This window comes from Orbilia oligospora, assembly GCF_000225545.1.
Source record: "Orbilia oligospora ATCC 24927 unplaced genomic scaffold scaffold00193, whole genome shotgun sequence".
Classification (NCBI taxonomy): domain Eukaryota; kingdom Fungi; phylum Ascomycota; class Orbiliomycetes; order Orbiliales; family Orbiliaceae; genus Orbilia; species Orbilia oligospora.
Window position 1 is genome coordinate 106250 of NW_011645750.1, and position 13576 is coordinate 119825.

At 46.0% G+C, this 13576-nt stretch overlaps 4 protein-coding genes across 4 annotated transcripts; 2 read left to right on the plus strand and 2 right to left on the minus strand.

Moving 5' to 3' along the window:
- Positions 1 to 969: 969 nt before the first annotated feature.
- AOL_s00193g33 (uncharacterized protein) lies at positions 970 to 1345 on the plus strand (the record flags this gene model as incomplete). The annotated part of the gene is made up of 2 exons (XM_011128644.1): positions 970 to 1173; positions 1229 to 1345. 2 exons carry the CDS (start codon positions 970 to 972, stop codon positions 1343 to 1345), a joined length of 321 nt encoding a protein of 106 aa, XP_011126946.1.
- A 1194-nt stretch (positions 1346 to 2539) lies between these two features.
- AOL_s00193g34 (uncharacterized protein) lies at positions 2540 to 5536 on the minus strand (the record flags this gene model as incomplete). The annotated part of the gene is made up of 5 exons (XM_011128645.1): positions 2540 to 2992; positions 3080 to 3553; positions 3628 to 4522; positions 4637 to 4860; positions 4988 to 5536. 5 exons carry the CDS (start codon positions 5534 to 5536, stop codon positions 2540 to 2542), a joined length of 2595 nt encoding a protein of 864 aa, XP_011126947.1.
- Positions 5537 to 10388: 4852 nt separating this feature from the next.
- AOL_s00193g35 (uncharacterized protein) lies at positions 10389 to 11232 on the minus strand (the record flags this gene model as incomplete). The annotated part of the gene is made up of 5 exons (XM_011128646.1): positions 10389 to 10508; positions 10563 to 10754; positions 10814 to 11017; positions 11100 to 11127; positions 11198 to 11232. 5 exons carry the CDS (start codon positions 11230 to 11232, stop codon positions 10389 to 10391), a joined length of 579 nt encoding a protein of 192 aa, XP_011126948.1.
- A 448-nt stretch (positions 11233 to 11680) lies between these two features.
- AOL_s00193g36 (uncharacterized protein) lies at positions 11681 to 13177 on the plus strand (the record flags this gene model as incomplete). Its single annotated transcript, XM_011128647.1, has 7 exons — positions 11681 to 11833; positions 11913 to 11966; positions 12023 to 12095; positions 12161 to 12543; positions 12603 to 12875; positions 12958 to 13057; positions 13125 to 13177. 7 exons carry the CDS (start codon positions 11681 to 11683, stop codon positions 13175 to 13177), a joined length of 1089 nt encoding a protein of 362 aa, XP_011126949.1.
- Between the last annotated feature and the right edge of the window lie 399 nt (positions 13178 to 13576).

Sequence of the window (13576 nt, forward strand, 5' to 3'; positions counted from 1 at the left end):
GGCTTGGTGTAGGAGCCGACTGATTTAACTTTACTGTCAACCTACCCCATTCCTTTCAATCTCCCTTTTCGCTTTTTCTTCACCCTTGTTTTTCATATGTATACTCGAGCATATTGATAACTCACCACCTGCTGTTACGCACACACCGAATGCATACCTCCGGTTTCTTTCTTTCTACGCGTTCCTTTAACTCAAACATACTCCTGTTTCGTCGTAGCTGTCGTCTAAAGCTTTGGGATGGTTGTCTTCTATCGTTCAAAAATATGCCTTTCTCGCCTCGACAGAAGCTATTATTATTATTATTATTGTTGTTGTTGTTGTTGTTGTTGTTGTCGTTGTCGTTGTTGTCGTTGTCGTTGCTGCTGCTGCTGTTCCTATTAAGATAATTCAGAATACTATTCTTGAGACCACAGGGCGGATTTAATAATGGTATGTTGGTTCCACCCTCAGCATACCCTCGGAGGACTCGGGGTCCGAGAAATAGAGCAAAATTGTACTTCGTATCTATCCATTCAATCAATCTATCAGTCTTACCATAGCTATTCACAGCCTAGTTAATAACGTATATACCGGGCGCTATTGTATGTTTCTAATTGTCCCCCCCCCCCCCTCTTTTTTTTTTTTTTTTTTTTTTTTGTTTTTCCCCTTCTTTATTTTATTTTATTTTCTTCATTTCCTTCTCTATCCTTTTCTTATTTTTCTTTCTCTTTTTCTGGCTTTGAAAAGAAACTCTGAAGTTTTTTTTAAAAATTGCTAAGTATTTGGCTGAAAACTGTGTTGAATTGTTGTATTATGTTTCAAATTCCGGTTCTGGAAACCTTAACATTTCACTTCTGAGTTGCGACGAAACCCAAAAATCTTTAAAACTTCTTTTCAACCTCACTAGAAACAAAACGTCGGGTACGCCAGAAGGAGTATATTCCACACGACAGCTGGAATATATTTCCTCGCCTCCATATTCAATCGGCAATGGTCGCCCCAACCCGAGCCCTCTTTCTAGGTGGTACTAGAGGCGGGATCAAGCGCCTCAAGCTCACCACCAAACAAGTCAATGGAGGATACTACAAAGGAACTGGTACTGGCTCCATGGGTTCACACACGAAATACGGTGGCTATGTTCTCGACCCGAAGAAGTTGAGAAATTATGTTGTTCCCGACATGACGGATTTCAAGGTCAGAATCTTCAATGCAGCTTGAAAGACAACGTATGCTAAATATTCTCTAATAGTTGATGCCATTCGTCACAAAGAAGCTCGAACCCACAAAGGGGAAATTCGGGAAAGGCGGCCCCATGTGCGGAAACGCCTATCTCGAACAGTGGAAGGAACTAAATGGAATCAATTAAATGTCGCTAGCGGTTAACTCGTTAAAGATCTTCGCTCTCGGGACTATAACACCGTATTTAGGGACTAAAATAGTCGCATCCAATCCTCGGAGATTTGGAAATGGTAATAGGACATAGGCGTATAGTCAAGCTTATTTTTGTGATAGTCGCGATTGCAGTGCTATGGGGATTGTGCACATAATCCGTGGGAGGCGAAACAAGTCTTGATTGTATATATTCCAAGCGCTCTTTGTAGATATGTACTTGATACTATTGGGCAGGAAGTGGGCGTACGGTTTCTCGCGGGCCTCTCGAACCAGATGTGGCGATCACGTACGTACAGCCGCTTACGGATCTTGGTGCTAGGCGACTTTGTAGAAACCCAATAAGATTACATTCAGCCCAAGCTTAAAATGACACTTTGCTGAAGTGGAAGCAAGATCTTTTACACGGAAGCGAAAGGTTCGAAGGCGAAACAGAAAGATGATCATTTTGGTTGCAAGCAGGGCATTAGGCCGGAAATAAACAGAAGAAAAGGCATAAGTTTAGTATGTTTCCACGCGTAATAATCGAGAGAAAGGCAAATTGAAAGGCACTCAACAATAAAGAGAGCATTTCCCGAATATTGATGCAACTAGTCGAAGAAAAATCGTTAAAGAGATCCATCACCAAACGGATAGAATTTTGGGTATTAGAGAGCTAGGTAAAATCCAGAGTGAAGCGGGAGATATTTAAATGCGAACTGAGGGGCTAAAAGTGGTTTTTTGTTCTCTCATCGACAGAATCCCGATATCCACCCAGAACTGACGAACAAGAGACGAAGTAATGAACAGAACAAGCAGAGGAAAGAGAAACGGCTCCAAATCAATAGTGATTTGGGAGACACGCCACAAGCTGTCGGGACATTACTCAGGGAGAGGTATGTCTTTGGTTCCTGACAACATTGAAGCTATCAGAGCAGATCCCGCTGGAGAGGAAGGGAAGGGAAGGCATAAAAGGAAGCCCAACTATAAACCCGACGCCCTAGAACTCCAAAAAGATCAACATGGGGAAAAGGGGGGTGGAAAAAGAAAAAAAAGACAAGTATATCAAAATAGAAAGCCAATGCCGAATTAAAAGCTCATCACTAACACGAACAAAGACGGAGAGCCATGCGAATGGGAAGAAGATCTATGACGAAGCAGTTGGGACGGAGGCCAATATACAATCGAAACCTCAAGGGCCACCATCGAGGGTAACGTCATCCATGCCAGACCCAAAAGCTGAGAAATCGAAATTCAAATCGGCAGCCGTTGTAGCTTCTGGGTTTAAGAAGCTCTCAAAATCGAATTCCATCAGTTCGTTCTCATTGCCCATCCCCCCAAACCCATCCATGTTAGTCATCATACCAAAATTGGGATTTTCGGAAGATTCGGTTGCCGCCATTGGAGGAGCTACCGCTGCAGCAGGATTTGGAACTGCTTCTGAGGCTGCGCCACCAGCGACCGGGACTGCAGGATTCTGAAAACCACCTTGAACCTTGGCAACATTCCCTGGAGCATTAAAAGAGTTCGGATTCTGGGGTGTCATGGGAGTGTCCGGTGCAGGGGTTTCTGCTTCCGACGGGGTAGGCGCGCCAGCTGCGCCCGCGTTAGCCGCTGCCACACCCGCCGCCTTTTTGTTTGGCCGCTAGAACCACAACTATTTATCAGTACCCGCAAAAAATACCAATGCACAGAAAAGGGAAAGGAAAGGATAGGTAAGGGCTTGACTTACGCTTTGTTTACGGTCACCTTTTGCATCCTTTTTCCTCGCAGCACCCCCAGCTTTATTGGTGGGTGTGGGAGGTATGGCATTAACCTGAGGTGATGTACGGCCAGCACTTTGGTTTGCTGGCGCAGAAGGTGGTGGCATAGCTTGGTGTGGTCCGCCGGGTCTAGCCTGCCCAGGGGTGCCGATGTTTTGTGGCTGTCCAGCAGATGCCGCTGGAGACGGCGCCACTTGTGGGGTTTGTCCTTGCGGCTGGCCTTGACTTTGTGCTTGGGCTTGCAGTTGGGCCATTTGGGCCTGTGCGGCCTGTGGGGTTTGTTGACCTGGTATTTGGCTACCCCACATCGGCTGGCCTCTACCCCCTTGAGCTTGCTGCCTCAGAGCAGGGTTCATAGCTTGTTCATTCATATGGGGCCCAACTCCTGGAAATCCAGGATGTGAGCTCGGAGGTCTCATCATAGCGGCATTTTGAATTGTTGGCTAAATAAACAAAAAACAAGGGAAAGGGTCAGCTTGATGAAGATCAATAGTATTTTAGACGGGGCTTGAGTGACCTGGCCATTGAAAGCTGCTATTGATGCAGCAGGAGATCCTCGTTGGATTTGGATGTTGCTGTCGCTCGGGAGGGGCGAGCCGGGGCCGGGTTGCGCGCCCATTTTAGGCGTGCCTCGCTTGATGTCCGCTGATGGTTGTGGGGAAGGCGCTGCTCGAGTACCGGAGGGCGACACGCTTTGGCTTTGGAAGGGCACGGAGCCATCGGGTCGAGGCTCGTTACCACGCATATGTATCTGGTCTTGTTCTGCACGGGCCATCATCAATCGCTTCTTGTTCTGCTGTTCGAGCAGCATCAACTGCATCTGATAATCCTGCAAGGCGTGGTTACCGGTTGCATTCATTCCTCCGCGACCCATCCCTCCAGTATAATATTCATTTATGCCCTGTCCTCCATCAGCCGAAGTCTGGTGCACCATGGGGGCCCCGTGCGCGGCGGAAACGCCGGCCATCTGGCCATTCGGCATTACGCCTTTAGCGAGAGCCGGATTGCCCATAACGGCGGCGTTGACTGCGGCGTTTTGTTGTTGTTGTTGCGCTAGTCTGAGATTCTGTGCGTATGCAGCTGTCAATTTGGCTTGGACTGCTGGATTCGCATTATTAAATTGCGCAAACTGGCCGGGTGTCAATTGATTCATTCCATGGTGCATCAGTATCGCCTGAGTGTTGGCTTGTCCAGCAGGCATATTTTGCAGTTGGCCTCGTCCGGCTCCAGGTTGGAATTCTCCTTCTAGGCGTGCACGTTTCGAGGGTGATGATCCGTTTTGACCAGGTGCTGGAGATTGTGGTCGCTCGCCATCAACTGACTGATCTCGCTGCATTTGCTGCTGTTGCTGTATCATCGCTTGTTGCTGTTGTTGTTGGGTTTTGAGCTGCTGCTGGAGCTGCTGCTGGTTTCTGCAGAGCGTAATATCAACAGATTTCAGTAACTTTGTGTCATGACAAAAGGCAAGACATCGCAGAGTCACTAGGTTTAGTGTTTACCCCGAAAGGGCCGAGGGCGTAACTTACGGGTTTTGAGGAAACTGGGGTTTGTTTCGCTGGTTATTTACCATTGCCTGTCGTGCAAGGTTATTTTTTTGAAGAACATCATCGGCATGGATGACCCCGTTGGGAACCCTGAGCATCTGGTTCGCTGGATACCCAGCCATGAATTGCTGGGGGATCTGGCCGGCCATAAGACCACCGGCTTGCGTTATTTGGAGGAGCCTCTGTTGCTGCTCCCGAGATTTCGCCTGCGACACAAATTCGCTAATTTAGAGACGCTTCTTGGGAGGTTCAAATACACAACATGTATATTTTTAATTCATATTTTTGATGGCCTCCCATTGGGGACACCAGAGTAAACAGACAGTCACTTACCTGGACTTGGACTTGATTCACATAGGTCATAGCGGGGCCCGAAACGGCTTTTCCGGTGCGGGCACCAAATATATCCCAGAATAACGACCACCAATCGTACAAGAAAGAACCGCCGGAGGAGTCTTGTGGAACTTTTGGTAAGGGCAAATCTGCGCCGCGCTCGCTGCCCTCGTCATCCTTCCGGTCAGGATCCATCGAGTCATCTATCCCGTTGATAAGATTACCGTCTTGGTCATGTTTTTGGGAGCGTCGCGAAGGAGATCCACGTCTAGCGGAAGTCCCAGGTTCGGTAGAGACCTCGGCTTCCTGCAGGATGGCTCGGGCGCTATCAAACATATCATGACGGATGAAGTAGTCGTATATATATGTGTTAAGCAGGGATCTCTCCAAGCCTTTTGAACCCGAGCCGTTGCTTATGTTTGGGTTCTGGGGCACCTGTCCCATGTTCGGCATTCCTCCCGCTACTTGAACACCGCCAACCGCCAAATTTGTCATCTGATTTAGGTTATTCATGTTGATATTGGGCGTACCACCTTCGCCCTGGTTCATGATCCGCGATCAACAATCGGTATTCGAGCCCAGATAAAAGCAGAGCCGCACTTTATTTCTCAAGGAAGGTTCTCAGGCTTGTGCGACAGAATGGACGGATATGGGTCGGGGGGAAAGGCGCGTCCACGGAAGTGGATGTCGCAAGTCTGTATAATAGAAGGGGTGATGCGAGGAAAGATAATCGCAGAATCGGAACTAGTGTTGAGTTAAGCAGAAATGCTATTCCAAGTTTATCATTCTAGATTACGAAGCGAATCGTTCTAGTCGGCTCCTTCTTTGCCGGCGGAAATGGTCTCCAACGCGATCGGATTGGTCGGGCTAGATGGACGGATAGCCGCGAAGGGCGCACGATGAGGCTGCAACGGATGCCAGATGCGTTAGCCTTTCTGTAAAAATGATAGAATTCAGTTTTTCATATTGATGAAATTTATAGGATTACGAACGAGGCTCGATAGATGAGTGTGAAGATGAGGGCGAACGGGGAGTCTTTGGGGGTTTGGGAGGAAAAGCAGGTGGCGCGGGAAATTAGAAATTCTTTTTTTGTGCTAGTGTTGTGACTTTGTGGTCGTTCGTGATCAATTTGGACTGCACCAACAGGCCAAGCACCACGAAACAATAGAAAAAGGCAACAGCTGGGCAGCAAGCGAAGACGGTGGCAAGGCTAAGAGCATGAAGGCGATGAGGGAGGGGGGATTATGATTGTGATGATAATGGTGATGGTGATGGTGGTGAGAATGAGTATGAAGAAATCATGGTGACGATAGAGACAAAGCTCTTTCCACCGCCATCAACAAGGGCGACATTCGTCCCGAACGACGATACGGTATTGAAAAAGAAAGGAAGTAAAATAAAAAAAGAGAGGGGCAAGGCTAGAGCAGAATCAAGATCAAACAGAGGGAAACGAGTTTCCGGAACGGATGGATGAATGGAAGTCTGACACGGCAGCACGCCGCTCTGTGGGTTAAACGGGTATCATGAGTGGCGATATACCATACCTATAGCGATAGCGTTCAGAAGACGGGTAGAGATGCGCGACAGAAGGGTGTCCAAGGAAAGTAAATAAAAGGGAAGCAAAGGAAAGGGAAAGGGAAAAGGGAAGAAATCGAAATGGATATCAGGATTTAAGAAGTCAAGTAAGCTCGAGATGGAGAGGCAGCAGCTTGGGGGCAGGTACCTACTTCAGCACGTATAGTCGAAGTCGATAAACAACAAAATCGCAGAGGGTTGATGATGGTGGTGCAGGCGACGGTGCCGGGTGCCGACAAGACAAAAAATATGGACAAGCAATACGGGGGAGAGAGTATTTAAATACTATGTAAGTAAGTACTTGGAGGACGTGGTAAAAGTAGTTAAACAGGCAGAGAATGTGGGTTCTCGGTGGAGAAACCACGCTTGGGACGTTTGACTGTTGGGGATGTTGGCCCTTGCGGTTGCAGGTTTGGTTTGAGTGTTTCCCTCGGCGGCGATGGCGGAGGAGAGCGAGTTTGTAATTTTTGTGGGTGTGTGTGTGGGTGTGTAGGGTGTGTAGAAGGATGTATGTAGTATGTAGTATGTAAGAGGTAAGAGAGGTACGTACCGACCCACGTTCCCAGTGCTTGAGTACTATGCAACGAAAGTAAGTTAAATTGAACTTATTAACTTGCTTTCCTACCGACTTACTTACTCACTGAAGTACTTAGGTCCTTACCTAGGTAAGAAGTGCTCAAGTAAGTAAGAAAGTATCAAGTACCCAAGTATCTACCCACTTAAGTATGGGGGGTTCGAGCGGAGAGCAAGTAAAAAGGATTGAATTGAAATCCGAATCAAAAATGAGATTCGGGTTTTTATGTTTTGTTAGATGGCACGGGCAAACACAAACACCGTACACCATACACCTCCAAGCAAGCAAGCAGGCTGGCTGGCTGGCTGGCTGGCTGGCTGGCTGGCTGGCTGGCTGGCAAGCAGAACAGCACAGTAAAGTGCTTAAGTGTGCCCAGGGCAATCTATTTGACCAACCTGCTAAGTACCCAAGATCTACGTTATTATTATTATTGTTGTGATTGTTTTTTTTTTTTCTATTTGTATTTTTTCAAGCAAGGAAAAACAAAGAAATATAAAAAGAATATAAAAAAGAAGACAGCTCGAAGGAGAGAATAGCTTGTGTTGAATCGGTAATCCTACCGTTAAGTTGGCGACGAAAGCTAGACAGACAATGGCGGGGCGGCGATGTTTGCCAGGGGAAAGGCGACTAAGATGCGCAGATAAAAGGACAGAACTGACAAAACTCAGGCAAGATTGGTTTAGAATGTGCGGATGCACGTGCTTGTGATCCCCGGTCCACTTCAGCCTGATAGACACGCCCGTCCGGCCCATCATATACATTTACTTCAGTACCTAAGTAATTAGGTACTTACCTGAGATATAATTGATAAATCTCACAGACAAGGCGCTGCAAATCCATGAATTCGGTGTAAACCCGGATATCAAAACAGAAGAAAGAGGGAAGGGAAGGGAAGGGAAGGAAGAGAAAAAGAGAAATAATCCAGAATAACGAGGAACCTTTTACTTGAATTGAATTGAAATGAAAGGAAATAAATCTATCGAAGAAAACTTACATTCGCCGGAGGAGAGGAATCGATATTACAGGCAAGGCCAAGCGGGCGGACCTGCAACCGTCAAATGCTTGCTGGAAGCCGAGTTCGTGGATCTTGCAAGGTGTTTCAAATTCGTACGTAGTCGACTAGCCTTTTATCCTGGCCTTAGCACGGTAGAATGGTATATACCTGTACGTAGATCGAAGCCAAGTGTGGGTAAGAAATTCTAAATGAATATCAATACCACGAACCCTACAAGGAATATTATAGTATCGTCGACCAGTGTGCGCACAAGTATATAATAGACGAAGAAAGGAAAGCTGGCACTGGGATACTCGAAGGGAGGAGTGGGAGAGATCTGGGTCCTGGAAATGGGGCTGCTTTTATACCTACTTGCTCAGGTACCTCCCATATATCCAAAGTACCTACTTAAGTACCTATTAAGTAGGTACCTAAGCCTGGGTGATTGTGCTTAGTAGTGTTGAATGGCGCGCAAACATCGACAGTAAGGATCCAGACCAGACCGAGCGCTGGAATGAATTGATTTATAAAAAATTCTCTACATGAATAAGAAGAAATAATAGAAATATCCATCTTCTAATGCTCCATCGGTATAAATCAAACTTCCAGTGCAGAGAATCCGCTGTCAGTGCAGCCCGCGAAGAAGAGTAGATGTCCATATGTACTTAGGAGTTGTAGACTTGTATTCCGAATATCACGCATCGCCCGTTGACCAATATTTAAAAAAAAATATTTATTGGTGGGGCTCAATCATGGTAAATGTGTCTATTCTAGGACCAACGAGGCCAGCGTAATAGTGGGCCCACGAGCTCACTATAATGACATGAAGAGCATATATAGGGTCCCATACGCTTTGGTTAAGATGCTATAAATTTGGAGTTTAAGTAAAAAGTCGGATGTCCACCTGCCAATTGTTAACTACTTAGGTACCTAGGTACTTAGGGGCTAACGTATAACCTAGGCGCCCAGGACGTTGTTTTTAGATACGTATACGTTGACTTTTGAGGCAGCTCAATATATTGATTTATATAAATACCTACAGATCGAGAGGGGTGAAGGTTCATGAAATACAGGGTGGAATGTCCCGTCTGATATCTACAGCTAGCCATTGGCTATATGGCAGTACTGCAGTTTGGTCATTCGTGGTACCGGTACCATGCCAGTCGCGGAACCCGAAATACCTACTCGAGGAGTCAAGACAATGTAGCTGATACAACTAATAAAACTTGTGAGTGGGTTTTACGCAAGCAAGCAAACATTCTACAGAATCAGCACCAGGCGATGCCCAATACAATGGTGTATATATCTTAGATGTTTGGGATACATGGTTTTCAGACATAGGTAACAATCGGTAGCCAATATCACAGTATCAAATCGTATGAACGACAGGACGGTCACATTTATAAATTGCGATTAATATTGATTGACCTCAATAGATATAATTATAATATAGCCGACATTGCACACTGCATTGTCGCCATTCGGCCAAAGCATGTACTTGCATGCCGACTGGCATTGAAATTTTGAAATGCAGAGCTTCATCCTAGACCAAATTAATTGGTCATAGCCACCTAATTTTCAATATAAGATCACGGGTTCCATTTCCCAGTTTTCAGCCAGTCTTAAAATTCTCTACGAATCCAGCGCGCATTTCATAATATGACTTTGTCATACAATATCTAGATTTTGACTCCCGCCAATTGTTTTTCTTTCCTTCTCTCTGGGATGGGTGTATTGCCAAAGAAACTTGAAGGTTTGTAAACCCCCCCGCTGACGGGGAAACTTCGATGTTCAAGTATTATACTGGCTTAAGCTCTTCGTAATATAATCCAAACATCCAACGGGAGTACCTAGCTAGGCCGGGTCAGTCAGCCTTAACTACAAATAGAACCCCAATTATTGAATCAATCAGCTCTAAATAGTTATTTGAATCCGAGTTAAATGCCCGTATATTCGAAAGAGTTAGTGACCATAGTATACGTAGATCTACCGCTATCGGTCGAACCTATGCGGGATCGAGATGCCTCAACGTATTAACATGTCGAACTTCCATTGCGTAGTATTACAGTGTGATATTGGTGACATTCGAAAAACACATTGGCTTAAAAGGAAATGTAGACTCCCTAACTCCAGGTGTCAAAAGGGTCATCTAATGAAAGGCCCCTAGTCGGGCTTACGACCCTCTCGGATTTCCGGGTCTTATCCTTGACCGTAGGTGGTTTTTTTTATCTAACATGCGCCTCAAAATTCCATCGCCACTATTCATCATCCTGGGGCATTTCGTCTTCAATGTATCTGATTAAGTTTATCCGCATCTCAGTTGTATCGTTGCCTCGAAGAACATCGCTAACAAAATGTGCGTCGACTGACATCTGAACCTATTGCATGGATTAGAAGGGGACAATTGTTAAGGTTGATATCCATCCACAAACCATTTCCAGGGCGCCTCGGATGACGCCGCACAGCATATTCGAATACCACAGCTCGCTCTGGGCCTTCCCATCGTCCGGTAGTTCCACAAAGTCTGCCAGCGGGTTCTCATCAAATAACAAGGAGAATTGCTTGTTATCTGAGCTCCAATTCGCTATCGTTGGTGTGATATTTAAGAACATCTTGAAGCCAACCTGTTACATCAATGGCATCAGTACAATGTTGATGGACCCTGCAAAATAAGATATAAAACCTTTGAAATCACATCGGCAGTGTCTCTAAAGTTTGCGCATTTCTGCTGCATATTGCTCTTAGCCAAGAAGTCTTCTATTAGACGTAACCCAATGTTATAACCCATTTTATCGAGCTGTTTATTGACTTCTACATAGTCCCCATCAAGATCTTTGCACAACTGGGCAACGACAGATCCATAAGTTAAAGTAACAAGTTCGGCATTCTGTATGGAGACCATCCGAAATATGTTAGCCTAGGCCTGGGACCTAACATGCAAAAAGGGCCGTCGGGGGTCCTTCACGAACAATCTTGTCTGTTCTGAGTTTCCAAACTCTGAATTCGCATTGAGAATTAGCAGTTTTGAGCACAGGCTAGCCAAATTTATAGAGGTACCCAATCTTACTCTTCACCGAGCCGGGCTCGGCTTGTGGAAGACATGCCGTTGCTACGTAACTCTATCTGGGCTAGAGTATTCCTGTGGCTGCGTGGTTGTACAATGTGATTGGTAGTGCCCACTAGAGATTCAACCAATTTCTGTTTTTCTAAAGAGGTGATTGTTTCTAGACAGCTTTTTCTTCGTTGGACTGTGTGATGTTCGCCGTATTTTGGGGTGATGGGACGATCGATGAATGTTGGGTTATGTAGCTCTGACTGGGGTACGAAGCTGCTGGCTGGTGTTTGAGTCGGCTTCTTGGCACAAGTTCGGAGCGGTTGTGTGGCGTTACTATCTTTTCTGAAGCCACAGCATTGTCGCACGCGCGTGAATCGGATCTCTAACGTCGACATCACATCTTCACACGAACCCATTTCCAGCGCCAGGGGCTTACAGACAAACCAATCGCGACAAGTAAAATAAAATTTCCAATCAAATAAATATTCTAATACAATGGCAACAGATAAAAGAAAGGCTCCGAACGATGATGCCTACCTTTCTAGCTCGAATCAACTGGTCAAGAGACAAAAATCTGTCCCTAGAGATGCAGGAAATACTGTCGCTATATCGTCATCTACAACTTCGGGCGGGGCTCTAATAAAAGCAGTAAGGCCCCCTTGGGAGATTGAAGCTTTCAAACTGTTTGGGGTATATCTAGACTATTACTAACAACCTCCGATCTTAGGTTCCCCGGACAAGCGCGTTGCAAGCGCCCATAATGGAGCTTACGGGGCATTCGGTATGGCAATCGCGTATACATGGCTCATATTGTAATATGTCTGATCAATAGTACAGGGGGAAATTTTTGCAGTCAGGTTCGATCCGACTGGGGAACACATAGCGTCTGGGTCATTTGACCGAACAGTACGTACGTACAATTCAAACCACTCCCCGTCTTGATTTGAAACTAACGCTGCCGCCTTGTTTCCCTAGAGCTGTGGAATACCTATGGCGACTGCATTAACTACGGGGAAATAAACGGGCACAGAGGTGCTGTTCTCGATCTGCAGTGGTCCCGAGATGGTCGTAGCATTTATACCGCAACAACAGATTCACTGGTGGCGGACTGGGATGTTGAAACAGGTCAGAGGATACGAAGGCACGTCGGCCATGAAGATATTGTCAACGTTATCGAAATATCGCGGAAGGGGCTAGAGATTATTCTCAGTGGAAGCGACGACGGTACAATAGGAATCTGGGACCCCAGATCGAAGGAAGCTATCGACTACCTCGAAACAAATTTCCCAATAACTTCAGTCGCTATTGGAGATTCAGGAGTGGAAATCTACAGTGGAGGTATTGAAAATGACGTCAAGGTATATTCATAAACCGGTATTCATTTAGAAGTTGCCAAGTGTCGCTAACCTTGAGTTAGGTTTGGGATTTGAGGAAGAAAGCCGTGGTCGGCAGTTTGCGAGGACACACAGACACAATAACTTCTTTAAGTGTATCACCAGATGGGCAATCGTTATTGTCAAATTCAATGGATTCCACAGTGAGAACCTGGGACATAAGACCATTCGCAGCCTCTGATCGTCTTTTAAAAGTATTCGAAGGTGCCCCCTTTGGATTGGAGAAAAACCTGGTTAGGGCCAGTTGGTCGCCTCGAGGTGATAAGATTGCGGCTGGCGGTGGTGACCGCACTGTTGTAAGCTATTCCTTGATATATGCATATGAGCGATACCTGAAACTAACGAGGTCCCTTTTTTTTTTTTTCCTCAAAAAAAAAGTGTGTGTGGGATTCCGACTCCAAGAAGCTTTTGTACAAGCTTCCTGGGCACAAAGGGACGATCAACGACGTTCGATTCATGCCTGGAAATGAACCTATCAGTAAGCCATACCCTGTCCACGGTCACTTTATGCTCCAAAATCGGTATCTAATCGGATATAATTTTAGTTGTTTCTGCCTCCTCTGATCGAACCCTCCTCCTTGGGGAACTCGGCAAGTAGATTGGCTCGCACTTAATGTTTCGTTTCTGCCCAAGGATATGGGATACCTGTATACACATGTAATGAATGGTCTGCCCGGCAGTGATGTTTCCCATATCGCATTACTTCCATCTCCAATGCATCCATATTCAAGGGCATTAGATACCATCAGTTGCAACCGAAAACGTGACTTGTAAAATACGTATGCACTTATAACTACCCGAGTGGATCACCAGACTTGCTTCGTACCTTGGATAAATACGCGAGACCGCCCAATTAAAACCATATCTAGCAACTTCGAACCATGCCAAGGCGGGTGTGTACCTCAGCCCTTGTGGCCGCACCCTGACGGATTCTGATGAACACCCAACGTTTCCAGGGGTCGCAAATTACTTGCCTCAAGCAAGGTGAAACAGCCAT